The 23,171-nt window shown below is 48.2% G+C and overlaps 1 protein-coding gene across 1 annotated transcript in view; it reads right to left on the bottom strand.

The window, feature by feature from the left end:
- The window catches only part of ATP8B4 (ATPase phospholipid transporting 8B4 (putative)), a 116,125-nt gene that overhangs the window by 40,375 nt on the left and 52,579 nt on the right, over nt 1-23,171 (bottom strand). The window contains exons 13-16 of the mRNA XM_080980288.1: nt 16,574-16,770; nt 14,573-14,781; nt 13,686-13,717; nt 1,141-1,306 (exon numbers count right to left, since the gene is read on the bottom strand). Coding sequence (XP_080836414.1) covers nt 1,141-1,306; nt 13,686-13,717; nt 14,573-14,781; nt 16,574-16,770 — 604 coding nt within the window. The remainder of the gene's footprint in view (nt 1-1,140; nt 1,307-13,685; nt 13,718-14,572; nt 14,782-16,573; nt 16,771-23,171) is intronic.

Here is a 23,171-nt window from a genome sequence, read left to right as displayed (position 1 = left end):
ACAAAGTGAATCATCAAACCATCAATTCTAGCATGCGGGAGGGCACCTACATTATATAATTTAGCATCTGAATGATTGGGATTCGTAATTGTATTCTAATTTGGCATTATTATAATGAGGCTACCATTGGATTGTTGTCATTGAAAACTAATAAAAATTACTGTCAAATAGGTAACACAGAGACAAAGGAGGAGATGGTGACTGACAGCCAACACCAACACCTGGACGGGGTGTAAGTAAGGTGGAAGACAGGTGGAGGCTGACTGATGGCAGACTGAGTTTGGTGATATAGTCCTCATTTGCCCCCGTGAGCCAGACTCCAAAGATCTGAGCAAACCCCTCATCTTGGAGGACAAGGCTATCAGTCATTACAAGCCACAATAACCATGACCTGCCTCCATTATTGAGGGGCAGTATACTTCTGAATCAGTGATGTATGGCAGTGAGAGCTGGACCATAAAGAAGGCTGATCGACGAATAATTGGTGCTTTTGAATTATGGTGCTGGAGGAGACTCTTGAGAGTCCCATGGACTGCAAGAAGATCAAACCTAATCCATTCTGAAGGAAATCAGCCTGGAGTGCTCACTGGAATAACAGATCCTGAAGCTGAGGCTCCAATACTTGGGCCACCTCATGAGAAGAGAAGACTCCCTGGAAAAGACCCTGATGTTGGGAAAGATGGAGGGCACAAGGAGAAGGGGAAGACAGAGGACGAGATGGTTGGACAGTGTTCTTGAAGCTACCAGCATGAGTTTGACCAAACCGCGGGAGGCAGTGGAAGACAGGAGTGCCTGGCGTGCTCTGGTCCATGGGGTCACGAAGAGTCGGACACAACTAAACGACTAAACAACAACAATACCTCTGAAAAGCAGCTGCTGGGGATCAGAAGTGGAATGCTGTTGTGCCCCAGTTCAGCTTGCAAGATTCCCATGGACATTGCGAGAAGACGTTGCAGAACTTGATGGGTCATTAGCCTGATCCAGCCAACTCTTTTTATGTTCAGATTTTATGATAAATATTTATTGTTTTGTTCCATTTTCTGTGGATTGTCTTTACATAACACCGCTTCGAAATCTGAATCACCAAGAGATATACAAATGTCCAAAATAAATTACAGCATACATATTTATCTAGGTTACCTGGGGTTTTCTCTTCGGACATGACTGTATGGCAGAGAGAAAGCAGCCTAAAGAATTCATGGACTTCTGGGTCTCCCATTGTAATGCATTCAACTAGGCTGTGGTCATAAAAGCGAAATTTTCTGTCTGCTAGCCGATTGAATGAGAAATCCACAGGCGTTTTCTTCTGCGAAAGAAAAGCACATGGGAAAATGATAAGAAGAAAGTAAGGTTGGGGATCTTTCTTGCAGGAAACTGAAATACCTCAGCATTACAGTGGAACTTGCACAGCAAGATATAAAATAAAATATCTAGGGATGCTGATCAACTAAGTCTTGATCAGAGTGAACCTACCTTTTTGGCAGGTGTCACTGATGGGGCATGCAAGCAAGCAGGAGTCCCAGCAACTGTAAAACACTTTAAGTGGGGCTGCCATTGTATCTGGTCTGGAAGCTGCAATAAGTGCAGAATGCAAAGGCCAGACTGCTCAAAGGAGCGCATTACTAGTAACGTGTCACTCCACTGCTGAGAGAGCAGCACTAGTTGTTAGAATTCCTGCTCCATGATTGCAGTCATGGGATTTTTGTCTATCACAGTAATGGAGTGAGTTTGTGTTACTGTGTTCCGTGAAGTGGGACTATTGTCTTTTTTTCTTTTTCTCTTTGCTGTCTGATGCTAGAGAGAGAGGGAGCCATGTTGCAGTGCTCTGTGTGTGTTTATATGTAAATAAAGTAGATTAGCCAAAATGCTGAGTTGCTGAGGTCTGTCACGCAAGCTGTGAAGACTATGCAGATCCCTAAGTGTGCTGATGTCTGTTGGCATTGGTTGCTGTGATGTTCGGGCTGAAGAAAGCTAATGAAGCTCCCAAACGATCGACCAGGAGGGAGAGAACATGCCAGTTGGGCAAGTGTCTCTGCCCGGGTCCTACTAGAGTGTAGGATGAGCTCCTGACACTAGTTGCCCATTTGCTATGAGGTCGGGTTCAACGTTCTTGTGTTAATTCACAAAGTCCAGTGCACAGAGCACCTGATTCCTTATGCTCCACCTCAATAGGTAAAAAGGTAAAGGTAAAGGACGCCTGGACGGTTAAGTCCAGTCAAAGGCATCTAGGGGGTTGCAGCGCTTATCTTGCTTTCAGGCCGAGGGAGCCAGCATTTGTCCACAGACAATTGAGTTGAATTTCAATTTGCCAAGAGTCCTTAGCAATCCTCTAAAGCAAGGGTCAGCAAACTTTTTCAGCAGGGGGCCAGTCCACTGTCCCTCAGACCTTGTGGGGGGGCAGACTATATTTTTTTTGGGGGAATGAACAAATTCTTATGCTCCACAAACAACTCAGAGATGCATTTTAAATAAATGGACACATTCTACTCATGTAAAAACACGCTGATTCCCGGACCGTCCGCAGGCCGGATTTAGAAGGCGTTTGGGCCAGATCCAGCCCTGGGCCTTAGTTTGCCTATCCATGCTCTTCTAGAGCAGCGGTTCTCAACCTGTGGGTCCCCAGATGTTGTTGGACTACAACTTCCATCATCCCTGAGCTCTGGCCTTGCTAGCTAGGGGTGATGGGAGTTGTAGTTCAACAACATCTGGGGACCCACAGGTTGAGAAAGGTTGCTCTAGAGTCTAAACTTAAAGCAAGGGTAAGGAACTCTTTTGGTTAAGAATCAGCCAAATTGGACAGGTTGGGAAGGGCAATTAATTGATACTACAATGACATTAGATGTAGGTAAAAAAGGTAAAGGGCCCCTGGATGGTTGAGTCCAGTCAAAAGCGACTATGGGGCGCGGCACTCATCTCGCTTTTCAGGCTGAGGGAGCTGGTGTTTGTCCAGAGACAGCTTTCTGAGTCATGTGGCCAGCAGGACTAAATCGCTTCTGGCGCAACAGGACACCGTGACAGAAGCCAGAGTGCACAGAAACACTATTTACTTTCCCGCCACAGCGTACCTATTTATCTACCTGCACTGGAGTGCTTTCAAACTGCTAGGTTGGCAGGAGCTGGGACAGAGCAATGGGAGCTCACTCTGTCGCGGGGATTCAAACGGCCGACCTTCCGATTGGCAAGATCGAGAAGCTCAGTGGTTTAGACCACAGTGCCACCCAAGTCCACCTCAGTAACAGAGATGGGGCATTTCTCATGGTTCCCCCACTTGCCCCCAAGATTAATTTGCCTTTCACTGGGTACTTTCATGTGGCAAGCCCTTCCTTCTTTCAGAAGTCTTCAGAAAACTGTACTGTTTAAACAGGCCTTCACAAGATGAAATTCTCTGTTTAACCAACCGGTATTTACTGGTGTTTTCAATTATGTTTTATGGATATTTATGGATTGGTTTATTACATTTTTGCAGGTTATAAACCACCTTACTATAATTTATTAAAGTGGTTTTAAAAACCAAAACTAAACATTAAATAAACAAATAAAATAAACGGAGAAAGCGGGTTGTTGCTACTGGACCTGCACAGGAGAATAACCTGCCCTGGCAGGGGATGATTAGTAGTAGAGCAGGTCAGAAGACTAAATCAAACAGAGAACAAAGGCTAGCTATGAAAATGGATTAAAATTAATAGAAGGATGAGAAGGTGATTAAAGAAGAAGAATGAAGTAGCCACATCAGGAAGAGATGGACATATATTTGTAATAGGAGTGGGAAACCTAATTACCTTTTAAAAAATGTATTAAATTTAAATAATTTGGAATGATTTGTTAAAATTTGGAGAATTAATAAAAAATAATAATAAAAAGAACAGTAAATCATACAGAGATGCAGCAGGAAGACTCATACACGTGACTGAGTAACATTGCACACCAGCAGTTCTTTCCCAGCACAGTTTGGAAATGACTGAGTAAGCAACTGAAAAATTACAGTAATTTTGCAAGAAGCAAACAAGACTTGGGAGTTTTTCTTTCCCCTGTGTCTACAAATCCAGGAAAACTAATCATGGGTGATGTGGCCGGCTGCAGAGTCTTGGCATCTGCGTTGTTGCACTTCACTTGATGAAAAAGATCAAGTGTTTGTTATTGCCTTGCCTTTTAACATTTAGCCTGAAAGCCTGTACAAATTGCATCAGCAGTGACAACTTATTCCATTGGCCCTAGAAGTATACAAGTCTCTTCTACTTGGCAGTTTTCACCGTGGATGTTGAGGGGGAAAGGGTGCCCTGGGAGCATATCTGTCAGGGGTTCAGGAGCAGAGGCAAGGGCAAGGGAGGAAACAGAGAGCGAGGGGGAGGAGGCAGAAGAAAAGATGAGTGATGACGACGACCCGAGATCTCCGAGTCTTTCCAGTGAATCAGAAGATTCACAGAAAGGAGCACCAGTGGCCAGGGCAAGGGGGGAGCCTAGGAGGACACCCCAGGAAGATAGAGCCAGAGGGGACTCAGAGGGGAGCAGTTGGAAATCGGGACCAGCGTCACCGCCAGAGAGCAGGGAAGAGGAAGGGCGCCAGGGATCAAGCGCTGGCAGCTCACAACAGGGGGGAGGGCACGAGTCAGGAGTGGCCACACCTCCATCGGGGAGCGAAGAAACGGTCAGACGGAAGGTGGAAGGTTGGGCGCGCGCGCCAAGTTCAAATGCACAGGAAGGTGGCGCAGTAGGCAGCCCGGAAAGGGAGCCAGGTCCTAAAGCCCGCCGAAAGGAGGGAGAAGAGTCAGGGGGGTCAGCGTCAGCGTCAGAGGAATCCCGGAAGGAAGAGACCCCGGGGGGCAGAGGGACCCAGAGAAGAACAGTCAGGCGGAAAAGGTGGAGCAAGGCTAGGATATTAAGTTGGTGTACAAGGGGCGGAGACTCAGATGGAGCTTCGCCGATCTAACCATTAGACGTAGGGTTGCACGCAGCAGCTTGAGAATGGAAACTGTAACTCAATAAAGACTTTTATTTAATGATCGCTGGCTAGCGTGATCCTCTGTGAGCTAGGATCTGGAAGCAACTCTGACAGTAAGCTCCATCTCTTAAATTGTGGGCATCTACAGCCTCGCGGAGAGGAGAGAAAGCGGGTGCCTACTAGCGAGCTCACGAACGGCAGACAACATGACGGCCGAACAGCAGATAGTGGAACTCAGAGAAGCAGTGTCGCGCCTGAATGCCGAGGCTCTTGCATCCAGGAAGAGAGAGGAGGACGCAGCTGCCGCCTACAGGGATCTCCAGGTCAGGTTGGAAGTGCTTACGAAGCAAGGGCAACTGACACCCAAACCGGAGGGGATTGGGTTGGGGAGACGAACAGGCGGTTTGGTCTCTCACTTCGATGGGAATTTGCAACAGTACCCCAACTTTAGAGCAGATGTAATGTGTGCACTGCAACTGCTGAACAAAGACTTTAGAGATGAGCAAGAGAAGGTGGGATTCATCATGTCCCATTTGCATGGAGATGCTAAAGCATGGCTGCGCAATTTGTGGAGAGATAAGGATCCGGCGCTCCAAAATGCGGATGCCTTTATTAAAGCGATGGATGGGTGCTTTTTGTCAAGCATTGACGTGGATCTTGCTCGGCAGCAGATACATGGACTGAAGCAAGGGAGGGCCAGCGTAAGGCAGTACCATGCCCGCTTTTTCGCTTTGGTCAGTGCTCTGGAATGGGACAGAGATTCGGCTCCTGTAAGAGACCTGTTTTGGGAGGGATTGCACGGCTCGGTTAAAGATGAAATTGCGAGGGGGGAGAGACCCCGGACCACGCAGGAGATCGTTCAGAGGGCGCTGGCGGTGGGGGTGCGGCTGGAAGGACGTCCGTGGAGCAGTGGCGAAGGGCGTGGAGGGCGCGAACCAGCCAGGGGCTCCTCCTTCCTTCCCAGAGAAGCAGCGCGTGCGCAATCCACGCCTCCGCCAGGAGGAGGAGCGGAACCTATGGAGGTTGGAGGTGCAAGGGCTCAGTCAGCAGCCAGAGCCCTAGCACCGGCAGCAGTGAAAGCGAAGCCTCCTAGAGGGAACAGGAAGTGTTACATCTGCGATGATCCACAGCATATGGCGAAAGAGTGTCCCCAGAGGCTCCACAAGCACACTGCAGCCTCAGCAATGGTAACTGCAGCAACGCAGCAAGGACAACCACAGCAGGGAAACGACGGAGTCTGGTTGGAGGAAGAGGCACTGGGGCCCAGCCAGACGTGTCAGTGAAGCAGTCCCCAGAGATTTTACAGCCCATGGACCCCCTCCCGCCCAAACCGGTAGTGAGGCTCACCGCGTCGCTCCAGCTGCCCAATGGAATCACCATGGACGTGCCAATCACCATTGACTCCGGAAGCAATGCGGACTTTATAGGGCAGGACTTTGTCGACCGGCACGCTATACAGTTGCTGCCTGCCACGCTGCCCCTGCAGGTTGTCACGGTGGATGGCAGGGAGCTGCTAGGGGGGCAAGTGGTGAAGCAGATGCCACCAATGGTGATGCGACTTGGGAATCACAGGGAAATCATCAGCTTCAATGTCACTCAACTATCGGACACGCCCATTGTATTGGGCATGAGTTGGCTGGACAAGCACAGCCCGACGCTGGCTTGGTACCAGAGGCAGCTGACCTTCGGCTCTTCCTTTTGCGCTGAACACTGCATCGTGCCCAGGCAGGAAGGAGGGGAAGAGGAGTCACAGCTGCAGCTAGGCACGCTGCAAGCGGTTCCCCACAAGTACGCGGAATTTTTGGAGGTTTTCTGCGAGAAGGAGGCAGACAGGCTACCCCCCCCCCACAGACCATATGACTGCAAAATTGACCTGCTGCCGGGGGCGGCGCTGCCCAAAGGGAAGCTGTATTCCATGTCTGAGGACGAACTGCAGGAACTCAAAGAGTTCATAGATCATAATTTGGAGCGCGGTTTCATCCGAGAGTCCAAGGCAGCGGGGGGCAGTCCGGTATTCTTTGTTAAGAAGCGGGACACGCCCCAAAAAAGACTTGTAGTGGACTTTCGCATCTTGAACAGTGTGACCAAGCCATCGGACTTCCCCATGCCCCGAATCGACGACCTCCTCGCAAAGGTACGGAAGGGCAGAGTGTTCACCAAGTTGGACCTGCGAGGGGCATACAACCTCATTCGCATGCGGGAAGGAGATGAGTGGAAGACAGCCATGTTCACGCCCCTGGGCACCTACGAATATAGAGTTATGCCTTTTGGATTGCAAAATGGCTCCCACGTTTTTCAAGCTTTCATGCATCACGTGTTGGCGGGGCTCCTCTACAAGACGTGCGTCTGTTTCTTGGATGACATCCTGATCTTTTCGGAATCGCAGCAGGAGCATGACAGACACGTCAAGGAAGTGCTGAGCAGGCTACAGCAACATAGGCTTTACGCCAAGTTGGAGAAGTGCCAATTCGACGTGACGGAGGTGGATTTCCTGGGCTACAAGTTGTCTGACAAGGGGCTCGCCATGGACAGCGCCAAGGTCCGAGCAGTGTTGGATTGGAAAAGCCCACGCAACCGGAAGGAGGTCCAACGGTTTGTCGGCTTCGCGAACTTCTATCGCAAGTTTATCAAAGGCTTTGCCATGCAGACAGCGGCCATCACGGACACGCTCAGCTCCAAGAAAAAGAAGTTCATCTGGACAGAGCAGGCGGAGCAGTCCTTTCAGGCACTCAAGCGTCTCTTCGCGTCGGAAGAGCAGCTGCTTCATGTCAACCCCAGCAGGCCGATGAGGGTGGAGACAGACGCTTCGGACAGAGCCGTGGGAGCAGTCCTGCTGCAGAAAGGCCCGCAGGGGGTTTGGAGGCCGGGAGCGTTTTACTCAAGGAAGCTCAGCAAGTCCGAACAGAACTACACCATCTGGGACAGGGAGTTGCTGGCCATTCATGCAGCGTTCAAAGCGTGGAGGCACTTCCTGATCGGCGCCAAGCACACGGTGCAGGTCTGCACGGACCACAAGAATCTAGAGCACTGGCGCACGGCACAGTTCCTGAACCAGAGGCAGATACGTTGGGCTGAGTTCTTTGCGAATTTCGACTTCCGAATAGAGTATGTCCCGGGGGACACCAACATCATGGCGGATGCTCTCTCCCGTAAGCCACAGTATCTGGAGGAGGCAACGCCAGCGGCCGCCATGCACATCTTCGCACCGACAGTGTGGGCGTGCGCGGCGGCAACAGTTGACCTGGATGCGGTGCGACGAGCGTTGCAGGATGACTCCTTCGCGCAAGCAAAGATGGCAGAGGTGCACAGGGGCACGGCAGCGACCGACGAGTTCCAGCTGCGAGATGGTTTGCTCATCCGTAAAGGGGCCATCTACGTGCCGGGAGACGAACTTCGCGCCAAGGTACTGCAGCAGCTGCACGACGCGCCCACTGCCGGGCACTTTGGCAAGGAGAAGACGGTGGAATTAGTAGCCAGAGACTTCTGGTGGCCCGGAATGAGAGGGGAAGTCGCGGACTACGTGGCGAGGTGTGACACCTGCCAGAGGGCCAAACCAGTGCACAGACCGCCGGCCGGACTGCTGGAACCGCTGCAAACTCCGTTCGAACCATGGGAGAGAGTGGCCCTGGACTTTGTCACGGATCTGCCCAGCTCGAGGGGCAAGACGGCTGTGCTGGTGGTGGTGGACTTGTTCTCCAAGATGGCACATTTCATTCCGTGTGCGAAGGTGGCCACGGCGGAACAAACCGCCAAACTGTTCATAGACCACGTGTTCAAGGTTCACGGTCTGCCGCGGTCTATTCTGTCCGACCGAGGGCGACAGTTCATCTCGAACTTCTGGCAGAGGCTGATGGGCTTCCTGAACGTCAAGATCAACCTGGCGTCGGCTAGACACCCGCAGACCAACGGGCAAGCGGAGCGGGTCAATGCCATCATGCAGCAGTACCTGAGATGTTATGCGAATCAACAGCCTGCGACGTGGGTGGATTACCTGCCTCTCGCCGAGTTCGCCTACAACAACACGAAGCACGTGTCCACGGGGGTCACGCCGTTCTTCGCCAACAACGGGAGGCACCCCAGAACCTTCCCAGGACTGGAAAGAATGGGGGAGGGGGAGCCGCAGACAGCAGATGCGTTCGCGTCGGAGTTGCAGGAGGTCCACGATCAGCTGCGGCGGCACCTGGAGCTGGCTAAACACGCATACAAGGTACAAGCGGACAAACACAGAAGGGTTGGCGAAGAGATCCATGTGGGAGACTGGGTCTGGTTAGCAGCCCACGCAGTGCCGGCCAGGTCGTTGGCGAAGAAGAAACTAGGGCATAAACAACTGGGGCCCTACCAAGTCGAAGAACAGGTCAACCCGGTGGCTTTCAGGCTGGCTCTTCCGGAGGGTTCCAGAATGCATCCAGTGTTCCACAGATCGGTTCTCACTCCCTACAAGGCACCTCACAGGTTTCAGGAACCAGGAACGGCACCGGGTCCGCTCCGAGAGAGAACCGGGCAAGGGGGAGTGGCACAGGAGGAGCGCATCAACGAAGTCACGGAGATTTTGGACTCCAGATGGGGGGAAGAGGGGGTAGAATACCTTCTCGCCAAGGAGGGCACCCCGGCCAGTGCCAACAGCTGGGTGCCGGGCTACGCTTTAGACGAACCTCTGCTCAAAGAAGAGTTTCATGCCCTCTTCCCACATAGGCCAATGCCAGCAGACTTTTTCGACGACTGGCTTTTCACGCCCACGCTTTCAGCCAGCACGTTCCGGGGGTTCGACTCGGACGAGGAACCGACACGAGATGCCCGTTCCCCGGAGGGGTCACCCTCGGGATCTGCTTCAGAACCCTCGTATTGGTGGGATGATCGACCAGAGGAGCAGTTCCGCAGAAGGTGGCTGGAGGGTCCAGGACGAGCAACGTCTCCAGAAGGCAACGAGGGAGAGACGGACATGGACGTTTTCGGGGACGACCCGGGTTTCGAGCACGGCGGCACAGAGATGGAAGCGGAGGTGACCGTCGTCAACGAGAGCAGGGAGGAAGAACCGGAAGACTTCGGATGGCGGCCCGCCACGGGAAGCGAACTGTATCCGACATTCGTCCCCCTGACACGGCAGCACCCAGATCCCGCACCGGAAGGAGGGGAGGGGGGAAGAGGGGGCTTCGAGGGGGGGATGGATGTCAGGGGTTCAGGAGCAGAGGCAAGGGCAAGGGAGGAAACAGAGAGCGAGGGGGAGGAGGCAGAAGAAAAGATGAGTGATGACGACGACCCGAGATCTCCGAGTCTTTCCAGTGAATCAGAAGATTCACAGAAAGGAGCACCAGTGGCCAGGGCAAGGGGGGAGCCTAGGGGGACACCCCAGGAAGATAGAGCCAGAGGGGACTCAGAGGGGAGCAGTTGGAAATCGGGACCAGCGTCACCGCCAGAGAGCAGGGAAGAGGAAGGGCGCCAGGGATCAAGCGCTGGCAGCTCACAACAGGGGGGAGGGCACGAGTCAGGAGTGGCCACACCTCCATCGGGGAGCGAAGAAACGGTCAGACGGAAGGTGGAAGGTTGGGCGCGCGCGCCAAGTTCAAATGCACAGGAAGGTGGCGCAGTAGGCAGCCCGGAAAGGGAGCCAGGTCCTAAAGCCCGCCGAAAGGAGGGAGAAGAGTCAGGGGGGTCAGCGTCAGCGTCAGAGGAATCCCGGAAGGAAGAGACCCCGGGGGGCAGAGGGACCCAGAGAAGAACAGTCAGGCGGAAAAGGTGGAGCAAGGCTAGGATATTAAGTTGGTGTACAAGGGGCGGAGACTCAGATGGAGCTTCGCCGATCTAACCATTAGACGTAGGGTTGCACGCAGCAGCTTGAGAATGGAAACTGTAACTCAATAAAGACTTTTATTTAATGATCGCTGGCTAGCGTGATCCTCTGTGAGCTAGGATCTGGAAGCAACTCTGACAATATCTTTTACAGTAAGTTTCATCAGAGAAACGAAACTCCCATGGAATTTCTAGTTATTGTTCCCAATAATGTTTATCACCTGCTTTCCATCGGCATCTGGTCTGCCACTTTGAGAACAGGATGGTGGGCAAGCCAGACCATTCGCCTGAGCCCAAACATCTTGTGTTCCCATAAGTGAGCAGGATGCGGGAAAAGAGCTTCAAATAGTGGCGACTGGTGGGTTCAGGGAGTTACGTTGGCAGGTTTTACTCCTGTCCTCCACCCTAAATCTATGCACGTCAGTTTATTGTTCCCTATTGTGGGGTGTAACCAGTGCTTTTTTCTGGGGGTACGCATACCCCTAAACATTTTGTGAATCTAATGGGAGAAGAAACTAATTTTTTAAAAAAAATTAGTTTCTTCTCTAGCACAGGGAATCATCAGTTCCGTTGAATAGCACAGTGAATCGTCAGTTCCCCCCGATGGCGGCCTCATTTCCTTTCCCAGTGTTTCCTGAGTCTCAGACAGACGCAAGCATTTCAGGGGTCAGCAAACTTTTTCAGCAGGGGGCCAATCCACTGTCCCTCAGACCTTGTGGGGGACCAGACTATATTTTGAAAGAAAAATAAATGAACGAATTCCTATGCCCCACAAATAACCCAGAGATGCATTTTAAATAAAAGGATACATTCTACTCATGTAAAAACACACTGATTCCCGGACCGTCCGCGGGCCAGATTTAGAAGGCGATTGGGCCGGATCCGGCCCCTGGGCCTTAGTTTGCCTACCCATGATTTAATGTGTCACAATGAGAGCACTCCTAAACATTTTTTTAAAGAAAAAGATCACCGGATGCAACATCACTCAAGCAGTCAAATACAACATTTCCTGTTTGCCCAGAGTGGACACACAGGGGAATGTTGCTCCAGCCAAGAGGACTTCCTGTCACACCTGGTCTGGCACATCCTCCCCTGCATGTGACCAGGTAGATGGGCATGACCCTCGTAGACCCTATGTCTCACTTTCTTATCTTGATGCCTTTTGCTGTGTGTTGGCTCTCAGCCAGCACCACATGGGCGCATCCCTCACAAGAGGATGAACCCACACCTTTCTCTTCAACTGTAACTAAAAGTTAAACCTTGCCTTCGGGATCCTACTGTGAACTGAATGCAAGTAAACCTTATCATTACTTTTAAGATTGTTGTGTCATCATTGTTTTTAACTAAAGGGGATTTAGGGACGCGGGTGGCACTGTGGGTTAATCCACAGAGCCTAGGACTTGCCGATCAGAAGGTCGGAGGTTCGAATCCCCGCGACAGGGTGAGCTCCCGTTGCTCGGTCCCAGCTCCTGCCAACCTAGCAGTTCGAAAGCACGTCAAAGTGCAAGTAGATAAATAGGTACTGCTCCGGCGGGAAGGTAAACAGCGTTTCCATGTGCTGCTCTGGTTCACCAGAAGCGGCTTAGTCATGCTGGCCACATGACCTGGAAGCTGTACGCCAGCTCCCTCGGCCAATAAAACGAGACGAGCGCCGTAACCCCAGAGCCGGCCACAACTGGACCTAATGGTCAGGGGTCCCTTTACCTTTACCTAAACAGGATTTACCAGGAACAATCCAATCTGGACAAGCCAAACTGGACTGCTTAACTCAAATGGTTCTAACGAATCCATCAACTAGCTTCTTGCTATGTACAAGGGAATGTACTCTGCTACTATAGCTCACTAGCGTGAGTGAGGAAGGATAATATTTAATCAATATATCCTCTCCTACTATTCTCAACATTCCCACACCTATGAGGGAAGGGTGAAAGAACTGTGTATGTTTAACCTGGAAAAAGATAAGGAGATTGATTCAAGCACTCTTCAAGTCACTGAAGGGGTCATGCACAGAAAAGACCAAATACCGTATTTTTTGCTCTATAAGACTCACTTTTTCCCTCCTAAAAAGTAAGGGGAAATGTGTGTGCGTTTTATGGAGTGAATGCAGGCTGCGCAGCTATCCCAGAAGCCAGAACAGCAAGAGGGATTGCTTGCACCGCGCAGCGATCCCTCTTGCTGTTCTGGCTTCTGAGATTCAGAATATTTTTTTTCTTGTTTTCCTCCTCCAAAAACTAGGTGCGTCTTGTGGTCTGGTGCGTCTTATAGAGCGAAAAATACGGTATTTCTTTTCTGTTGGTCCAGAGGGTACAACTAGATCTAATGGACTTATAAGAAGGTAGATTTCTACTGAACATTAAGAGAAACATTGTGATGGTAAGAGTAGTTTGACAATGGAACAAATTAGCTGGGAAGGTGGTGAGTTCTACCTAGGGATAAGGGAGAAATCTGACCGAGTTAACAATTAAGGGCAAATCTACCTAATTTACCATTTCTGAAACAATAGGAGGACCAAAACACAGGCACCATTCGAAATTTGCACTTCTCCGAATTTTGCAATGCAGTTCTCCAGTCAAGTAATGCGTGCAAAATGCATATAGGGCAAAGTGTCCACAAAAATGCATTGTGTTTATGAAAAGAACATACAAAGATGCATTATTTTAGGGGAATTTGCTGTTCAAAAATGTGTCTATTAAGTGAAAGTGCATACAAAAAGAGAGGGTTTTAAAATCATATTGGGATGCAGCAGGGGCAACAGGGAGAGAAACAGAAGTTGGTGCTTGAGGAACAAAAAATACAAAGCCTTGACATATCTATATTAGGGCAACTGTTTCTGGTGTTGCTCAGATGGAAATGAAAGTTCAGTTTTACCATTTAAGTAACTAGCAAAATAATATTTTACTTGCTGTTTTCACAAATCAGCAAAATTCCACAAGCCAAATAAAATATTGTACCACTGTACCTCATCGATTAGTGTTTTCTGGCCCACTTCACCTGGAAAAAAAAATTAAATTAGCAAAAGCCAGAGAACATTCAATTTAAGTTCAAAAAGTGTCCCAACTAAAAGCCCAATCCTAGTCACGTCTACTGAGAAGTAAGTCTCCTTTAATTCAACAGGATCTGCTCTCGGGTTAATGAGGTTAGGGTTGCACCTAAGGCTGCAATCCTGTGTGTACTTATTTGGAAGTGAGATCCATTAAACCAAATGGGACTTACTTCTGAGTATACATGTATAGGATTGCACTGTGAATAGCTTTCCTTTGGGGGGTGGGTTTCAGGAGGGTTACTACAAGACAGAATCAAGCACCTCATCACACACACAGCTTCAAGATCAAAGTTGCACGTTCAAAAAAATTGCACTCAGACTAGTACTAGATTATTGATAAATCCCCAATAAAGTGGCAGCTGCCCATACTTTGATGGTCTTGTCATTAAGCCCCCTTTTGGCAGCTGAAAAAACTGTCCCTGTTGTGAACTACTTTCTATAAAACAACCCTGCATTGGGTATTAGGACAATTATACAAGCAAGAAGGAGGCATAACCAATGATCTTTCCCCATTTTTATTTAAAATACGCTTTCTTTTCATAAGCCTTTTTCCAATTAAAAGTTTGTCTAGAAATTTTATATTTTAACCTTTAAGTTTCATTAAAACATCATCACTGTCACTGATTACTGTTACACCATATGAACCCTTTGCACAAGTGTTTGTGAAACAGCACTGGTGATTAGTTCCCTTTCCATTTGTGGTCTTTGGATCAAACTCAAAGTAATCTCAATAATACGAGGCTAAATTTGATGGAAATGCTATTAAAACGAAAAGTTGCCAGAATCATGAAACAGTAACTTACCATATACTTTCCCATTAATAGAGCACTTATTAAAAGTCATTATGTTTTGAGTGAGGGTCCCTGTTTTGTCTGAAAAAACGTATTCAATCTGCCCCAGTTCTTCGCTGAGAGTTGTGGTCCGAACTTCAGCGGGTGTGTTTTCTTTGGAATAATACATTTTATTATCCCAGTTGACAAAGTAGCTATGTCCAAGCCGAATCACTTCCACACTTTGAAAGCAATGCAGACAGAAAGTGCTGTTCAGGAGGTTACAAAACTTACGCAAACACAAAAACAGATCAAGCAAGCAGCTGATTTCTATCATCCCTAATATCTGAAGTGCTTTTGGTGAGGAGTTTTTAACCGACAGCTATTTTATCTCTTTGGTTGTTGGACAGATGTTATTTTATTCTGTTTTATTGTAATCCTGTGGTTTGTTGCTCGTTTGCGGCCCTGAACATCTAAATAAAAAAGCAGGGTAAAAAGAATCTACTGTGTGTTTTGGAAAGTTGTTTGTCTGCTTATTGTGCGATTTGAACGCTTCATTGCTGAGACCTAGCAGCTTTTGCCTATGTTTAGATTCAACGGGGTACCATTTTGAATCAAGTTGGTGGACTGGACTAAAACTGCACTCATTTTAAGCACTTTTTAAAATCTGCACTGACTTTTTGGGATTCTTTTTTAAATTTCCGAGCAACATCAGGTACAGGACTGCTAGCAATTAATAAATAAGCCCTTAAGCATGGCCGAGGTATTACATTTCAACTAACCAGAAATGGAATAAAATTAGGAGGTTCAGTGTAGCACTTGATATGCCATGTTAACTGGCAACACCCTTCCTTTTGGTCCAGATCCTTCTATATCCACATAGTTGCTTCAAAATAGCCGATTCTTACCACACCCATAGCAATTTGTGGTGGGGATTACTGATGCCAAACACCGTTGCAGGAAGCGGCATTATTCACTGTTTGACATTTTCAGAGTTTGAACAGGCAAAAAAGGGGAGAAACTTATACGGGGTTTATTCTGCCATGCAGCTGATTTTAAAAGTCAAATGTAATACAAAACAAATATAACTTTGCGTTAAATATTATAATCTGGCAGTTCTAACTAACAAGATGCCGTTGCTCATGAGTCAATGTCAGATGAATAAGCAATAATTTCGGTAAACCCATTATCATTGACCTAGTTACACAGACCTCAAGGTAAAAGAGAATTCAAACTTCAATGAATTCTGGGGGGTGGGGTGGGGAAGGTTCTTACGCCAAATAAGATGGGAATATGTGCTTCACCACTTATTAAGAACATTCACTGGTATTCCTAGTACCTCGCTGTGTCATCCAGAAGGCAGGATTACGCTTTTGGTTAGATGAGATGCTATAAGCTTTTTTCAAGATTCAGTTCTCTTCTTGATATCTTGAGAAGTTACTGTATTTTTTGCTCTGTAAGACTCACTTTTTCCCTCCTAAAAAGTAAGGGGAAATGTGTGTGCGTCTTATGGAGCGAATGCAGGCTGCGCAGCTATCACAGAAGCCAGAACAGCAAGAGGGATTGCTGCTTTCACTGCGCAGCGATCCCTCTTGCTGTTCTGGCTTCTGAAATTCAGAATATTTTTTTTCTTGTTTTCCTCCTCCCAAAACTAGGTGCGTCTTGTGGTGTGGTGTGTCTTATAGAGCGAAAAATACGGTAAATCTTTTGAGCGGGGCATCAATGCATCTTATTTCATCCTTATAAATATACTCGTATGAAGGCAAAGCTAAAGGACTCCTGGACAGTTAAATCCAGTCAAAGGCGACTATGGGGTTGCGGTGCTCATCTCGCTTTCAGGCCGAGGGAGCCGGTGTTTGTCCACAGACAGCTTTCCGGGTCATGTGGCCAGCAGGACTAAACCGGTTGTGGCACAACAGAACACCATGATGGAAGCCACAGCACACGGAAATGCCATTTACCTTCCCACCCCTAACAGTCAGGGGTCCCTTTACCTTTACCTTATACATCATGCAACAGAATCTGACACCTTACCTTACATATAAGGAAATGGGCACAACCGAATTTAGTATGATAACGTATGACCAAAATGTCAGAAATCCTGAAAATATAGGACTTTTCACCACTGCACTCCAAGACAGGTAAATTCTGAAATGGATGCCAATCTGATGCTCCCAAATTGAATTTCCTATTGCCAGAATGATTCCCATGAACACCAATAGTCCAAAGATCTGAAATCAGAGTAATAAAGGAGGTTAGATTAGTTCCCCTTTATCTCTCAACACTACTGTTTTGCCTCGAATGTATATGTGCAGTACTTGGACACAAAATCACCTTTCTACGTCGTGCATGCATGACTATGAATAGAGCTATTGTCTAGGCTTAACAGAGCTTCAGAACAATATGATTGCATTATAAACATTCCTAAAAGCGTTACAAGAAAAAACGGCTCCTTTTCCCTTATGGGGTATTCCAGAGCCCGTATAGAGTTAAGTGAGTTCCCTATCGGTAGGAGAAAATAACAGAGGCCAGCCAGAGTATATTGAGAAGCAAAGCGGCTAGTAAGCCTAATCTTTATTCAAGGAACTGTTGTGACACAGTCCCCACTCACCACATGCAGGTGGGAGAAGAACCCCCAAAAATGGTGCACAAGCCCCTATATAGACTTTTGAAATTGCCCACCTGTAGCTTAAGACCACCCCCAAAACATCATACATACATCACAGAAGGAGGCGGTCTACAGCAAAAATCCTGCCTGCCAGGATACCTGATAATGGTCACTGATTGCTTTACCCGGGCAGCCTGGTCATTCTTTTGTGATGGTAAAGCCACTCCCCTTCCTCGGGGGGGTGGAGTTGTGGGCGGGCATCCGGGACCTCACTGTGACCTGGCAGGGGGCAGATGGATGCCACGCATGGCATTAGAACTCCCTGCCGTCTCACGCCCCCCAGCTGACCAATCGGGTTAGCTGGGGTGCATGACTGATGCTGTTTAAACTGCGGCGTGGCTGGGGGGGAGTGACCTCCATTCGCCTTTTTGTCGGATTGATATAAATATGTGCAGTAAGAAATAATTAAGGGGAGGATAAGGTAAAAATTATAAATATATTTGAATTGGATATGCAGTAACAAAAAGATATGAAATAAATAACGGCAGAAGGGAGGGGAGGGAAGTCGAGGGGAAGGTAAATTAGATTTGTTGAGAGTTTGTTTTTCTGGCTAAAATGTTGGTAAAAGTTGAAAATAAAAAATAAAATTATTATTGAAAAAAATGGGTCTTGGAGGCACAGGGTACATCCAGACTGCTACTATCTTCTGTGGGATCCAATCACATCCCACATAGTCAATCAAATTCAGGCTTTGCAATTAAAGCTGATTTGGAATTCGTACAGAGCAAATCCACTTCCCCAAAGGACTGGACTACAGTGGTGCCTCGCAAGACGAAATTAATTCGTTCTGCGAGTTTTTTCGTCTTGCAAGTTTTTTCGTCTTGCGAAGCACGGTTTCAATTTTTTCAAAAAAACCTCAAAAAAGGCTACCACACCGCGTGCTATGAGTTGCTCCCCGAAGTCAAGTCGCAACTGCACCTCTTCAAGCAATGCACCCTGTATTACTGTAACGGTTTTAAGAAAAAGGAAACAAACTTGCAAGACGTTTCCGTCTTGCGAAGCAAGCCCATAGGGAAATTCGTCTCGCGAAGCAACTCAAAAAACGAAAAACTCTTTCGTCTTGCGAGTTTTTTGTCTTGCGAGGCATTCGTCTTGCGAGGTACCACTGTATAAGATAAGGAAAGTGACACAAAAATGCAGTGCAAAGTGTGGGCCAACACTTCATGCAAAGTGATCTACCCTCTTGGCAACAAATTGAGAAGAATATTCATTAAATAGCAGGTGCCGTCTAATCTCTCCACAAACAAATCAGGTCTCATTTGCAGCTTTTAAGCCCTCCCCCAGGACACCTTGTCTTCTGGAGGGATCTTGCAGAGGACATGGGGAAAGAGAGAAATCTGAAACCCCACACCTCCAACCCAAGGCCAGTGGGGGGGGGCAGGTTTGGAAGGATGCTAAGAATAGGTTCTGTGCAAAGAACGGCTTCTGAATGGCTGCGGGAAGCTCCTGTGCACTGTGAATATTGGGGGTATTTTATGAATCTTAAATCTTAATGATGATGACAATGACGATGATTATTATTACAGTGGTACCTCGGGTTAAGTACTTAATTTGCTCCGGAGGTCCGTACTTAACCTGAAATTGTTCTTAACCTGAAGCACCACTTTAGCTAATGGGGCCTGCTGCTGCCGCTGCACCACCGGAGCACGATTTCTGTTCTCATCCTGAAGCAAAGTTGTTAACCTGAAGCACTATTTCTGGGTTAGCGGAGTCTGTAACCTGAAGCGTATGTAACCTGAAGCGTATGTAACCCGAGGTACCACTGTATTTGTACCCCACCCATCTGACTGGGTTGCCCCAGCCACTCTGGGCGGCTTCCAACATATACAAAAACATAATAAAACACTGTAAAATCAGTAGCTGCTGTCAGGGAACTGCCATCAGCTCAGAGGCGAGAGGTGGAAGGGCAGTTGTGTTATAGGGAACCTCCGAAAATCTTGCGAAGCAGTTCCTCCTCTGGCGAGGAGGAAAGCCCCACCTCCAGTGGAGAGGAGGTGCAGGGACCAGGAGGTGCTAGGGAGAGACTTAACACCGAGCCTGAGCAAATCGGAGGGGAGGGAAGTACCCCTTTGCCAGCGCCCAGTCTGCGCAGTAGGTTTTGGCACAGGGAGGGGAGAAGAAGGTTGGGGGTCATGCGACTGTTATGCTGGGGGAGGTACAAGGACCGACCACTCCCAGATTCTGCTAGCTACTGAGCCAGACATGAACTTGCGATGCTCTTCACTGTAAATAGTTTGCACTAAGAATAAAGCCTGGAAAAGACAGGTCAGAGTCTTGCCTGTTTGCTCTCGAGCAACCACACCAGCACCTGAAAGCTGCAAAAACTTTATTGGGCCACTATAAACGCATCCCCAGTGCCCCTTACCCTAAGATATGAAAAGAATCATGGTTTGCAGAACCCACTATGAAATATAACAGTGCAATCAAAATTTAAGACAGTAACCATTTATTTAAGACCCAATTAAAACTATGTAGTTTAATTAAGTTAACAACAATGATGAACTCGATCTGGTGATACCAGCTTTTCAATGTCATTTATACCTCCTGTGCCCCCTTGCCTGTTTATGCCCCACTAGGTAATCCAACTGCCTGCATTGGGACCCACTGATCTATAGGTAACGGTAAAGGGATCCCTGACCATTAGGTCCAGTCGTGGCCGACTCTGGGGTTGTGGCGCTCATCTCGCTTTATTGGCCGAGGGAGCCGGCGTACAGCTTCCGGGTCATGTGGCCAACATGACTAAGCCGCTTCTGGCAAACCAGAGCAGCGCACGGAAACGCCGTTTACCTTCCTGCCGGAGCAGTACCTATTTATCTACTTGCACTTTGACGTGCTTTCGAAGTGCTAGGTTGGGAGGAGCAGGGAGCAACGGGAGCTCACCCCGTCGCAGGGATTTGAACCACCAACCTACTGATCGGCAAGTCCTTGGCTCTGTGGTTTAACCCACAGCGCCACCTGCGTCCCCCTGTGCTATAGACACCTACAAAAGCCTTTGCCAACCAGGCACCCTTCAGCTGTGGTCCTAAAGAAGGAGCCTCCCCTCACCATCTTTTGCACAGTGTTCCAAGGCCAGGCAAGAGAATTAAAGTCGCTGAGTTCTCTGCTCCGAATAGAAGCTTTCCCACTCTTTCTGTACTGGTTCCTTATATGGGATTGGCACTACATTTTCCCTGTGCTTGCCAGAATGTTCTGGGATACATTCCTAAGACAAACTGTCTCCTTATATTCCCTCTGGGGTGATGCAACGCCTTGCAGCCACCTACTAAAGGCATGGGCCTTGTGGCAGATCTCGGTCCATGGCACAGATTTCAGAATTTGGCCCGACATCTGTGTAATCCTATATTAAGCAAATATGTCAAATGCTGACAAAACGACGACCGCACACCACCCAACTTTCTATTGTTTTAGTAGCTAATTAAAAACCACAGCCGGTACTTATTGCAAATATTCTTACCAATGTCTGGTTCAAGTTGCATTTTTCTAACTTTATTGATTGGACTAATGGTCTGGAACGTTTGTAGATAGCTCTGAAAATGCAAGTTGAATTTCTTTTTGTCCAACCAGGACATATTTTGCTTTCCCTCTCGTTAAGAGTTCTCGCTACATACAATGCCCTATCTCTCAATTCGATTCGCATGAAAGTTTGCAATGTTCCATGGTCTCGTTTCACCCCACCCCCACCGTCTTGCCCCCGCAAAAGCATGCAGAGGGTGGCTTTCAATTGAAGAGAAGTCCAGTGGTACCTTGGTTCCCAAATGGCTTAGTTTTTGAAGAAATCGGCTCCCGAAAGCCGCAAACCCAGAAGCTCCTGCAGCCAATTGGAAGCTACACCTTCGTTTTCGAATGGTTTTGGGAGTCGAACGGCCTCCCGGAATGGATTAAGTTCGAGAACCAAGGTACCACTGTACAGTCATGCCTCGGGTTAAATATGCTTCAGGTTAAGCGCTTTCAGGTTACGCTCCGAGACGTCCCAGAAGTAACGGAACGCGTTACTTCCAGATTTTGCCGCTCGCGCATGCGCAGACGCTCAAAATGACGACACGCGCATGTGCAGATGCGGTGAATCGCGACCCGTGCATGCTCAGAAGCGGGTTGCGTTCGCTTCAGGATGTGAATGGGGCTCCGGAACGGATCCCGTTCACATCCAGAGGTACCACTGTATTAGAGCTGCCATTTTGGGGTTACAATTCCTATTCACTGCAACAGTGCTGCTGTGATTGTGGAAACCATGGCTGCAAAGAAGCAGTAGATAATTATGAATATATTAGTTCATATGAGGGTTTTTTTGGGGGGGTATCAGTTGACAGCATTAACCCTGCCATATGGGAATCCGTTGCAGATGGCAGTAGCACCTGGAGACAATCCACAGCAGTGATTATAGAAGGAATGACCACTGGGAAGAGAGCAGAGAGAAGATACGCCATGGTGCATCTGCAGCAGCAAAACTATATGCCTTCACCTGCTCCCCCTGCAATGAAACATGTCTCTCCCATATCAGTCTCTGCAACCACAGCAGGCAAAGTTGCTCTGTGGTGGTTTGACCGTCCCCTGAAAGTGCACTTTTCCATTGTCTCCCGAGACAGATGGATGCCAAGAACAAGTTGTTTTTCCATTTTAAAGGTTTAAATATAAGGTAAAAGGTAACGGTAAAGGACCCCTGGACGGTTAAGTCCAGTCAAAGGTGACTATGGGGTGTGGCACTCATCTCACTTTCAGGCCGAGGGAGCCGGAGTTTCTCCACAGCTTTTCGGGTCATGTGGTCAGCAGGACTAAACTGCTTCTAGCGCAATGGAACACTGTGACGGAAACCAGAGCGCATGGAAACATCATTTACCTTCCTGCCGCAGCGGTACCTATTTATCTACTTGTACTGGTGTGCTTTCAAACTGCTAGGTTGGCAGGAGCTGGGACAGAGCAATGGGAGCTCACACTGTTGTGAGGATTCAAATTGCTGACCTTCTGATCAACAAGCCCAAGAGGTTCATTGGTTTAGACCACAGCGTCACCCGCATCCCTATCTATCTATTCATCTACAGTCTATATATATATATTGTCAGGGAACTGCCATCAGTGCCGGAGGGAGAGAGCAAAAGCCAGAGGGATTATAGAGAGCCCCCAGGGATCGGGAGAAGCAGCTCCTCTTCTGGGGAAGAGAATAAACGCAGCTCCAGTGGAGAGGGGGTGCAGGAGTCGGATGTGGCGAGGCAGTCCCACGACTCCTTGCCTGGGACAAGCAGGGAAGGAAGGGGTCCTCCGCTGCCCACGCCCTCTCTGTGCAGAAGGCTTTTGCGCAGAGAGGGAAGGCGGAGACTGGGCGTCAAGGAACTTCTTTGCTGGAAGAAGTTTAAGAAACGCCCACTCACGGATTCTGCCTGCGATTGAGTCAGCCACGGGTGAGTGGCTCTCCGGACAGATAAAGTTTACATTAGCAGCCAGCCAGGGGGAGGTTTGCCCTGCTTGCGCACGAGCAACCTCTTGTAAACCTAACATATATATACACACACACACACATATACACACAGTATATATATATATATATATATATATATACACACACATATACATACACACACACACACACACACACACACACACTTTCTATATATATTGAGTCTTTCCACTCAGAAGCCAAGGGCTGCATGCATAATTATCCTAATCACCAGCAAATTTATCTTCATAACGACCCTGTGAGGTAGGGTAGGCTACACCCTAAAGTTTTAAAGCTGAGCAATAATTTGAATCCAGATCTCCCTGTCCAACATTCTGTGCCTTGCTGATTACTTGGGAAGCAGGTCTGAAAATAAGAAACTCTCCCAAAAGGAAACTATTAGTTGATTCAAGTTTTTAAAAAACTTAATAAAAACTTCTGAAAATCTATAGTGAATTCTATAGTGAAATCCACACTGAATGCCAACTCTGGAATAATGTCATGACTGCTACAGGATTTCTCCTGAGACAGAGGGG

Source organism: Podarcis pityusensis (genome assembly GCF_964106645.2).
Source record: "Podarcis pityusensis genome assembly, chromosome: 14".
Classification (NCBI taxonomy): Eukaryota; Metazoa; Chordata; class Lepidosauria; order Squamata; family Lacertidae; genus Podarcis; species Podarcis pityusensis.
The sequence above is the reverse complement of the archived record's forward strand: the minus strand, read 5'-3'. Positions and strand labels throughout refer to the sequence as shown.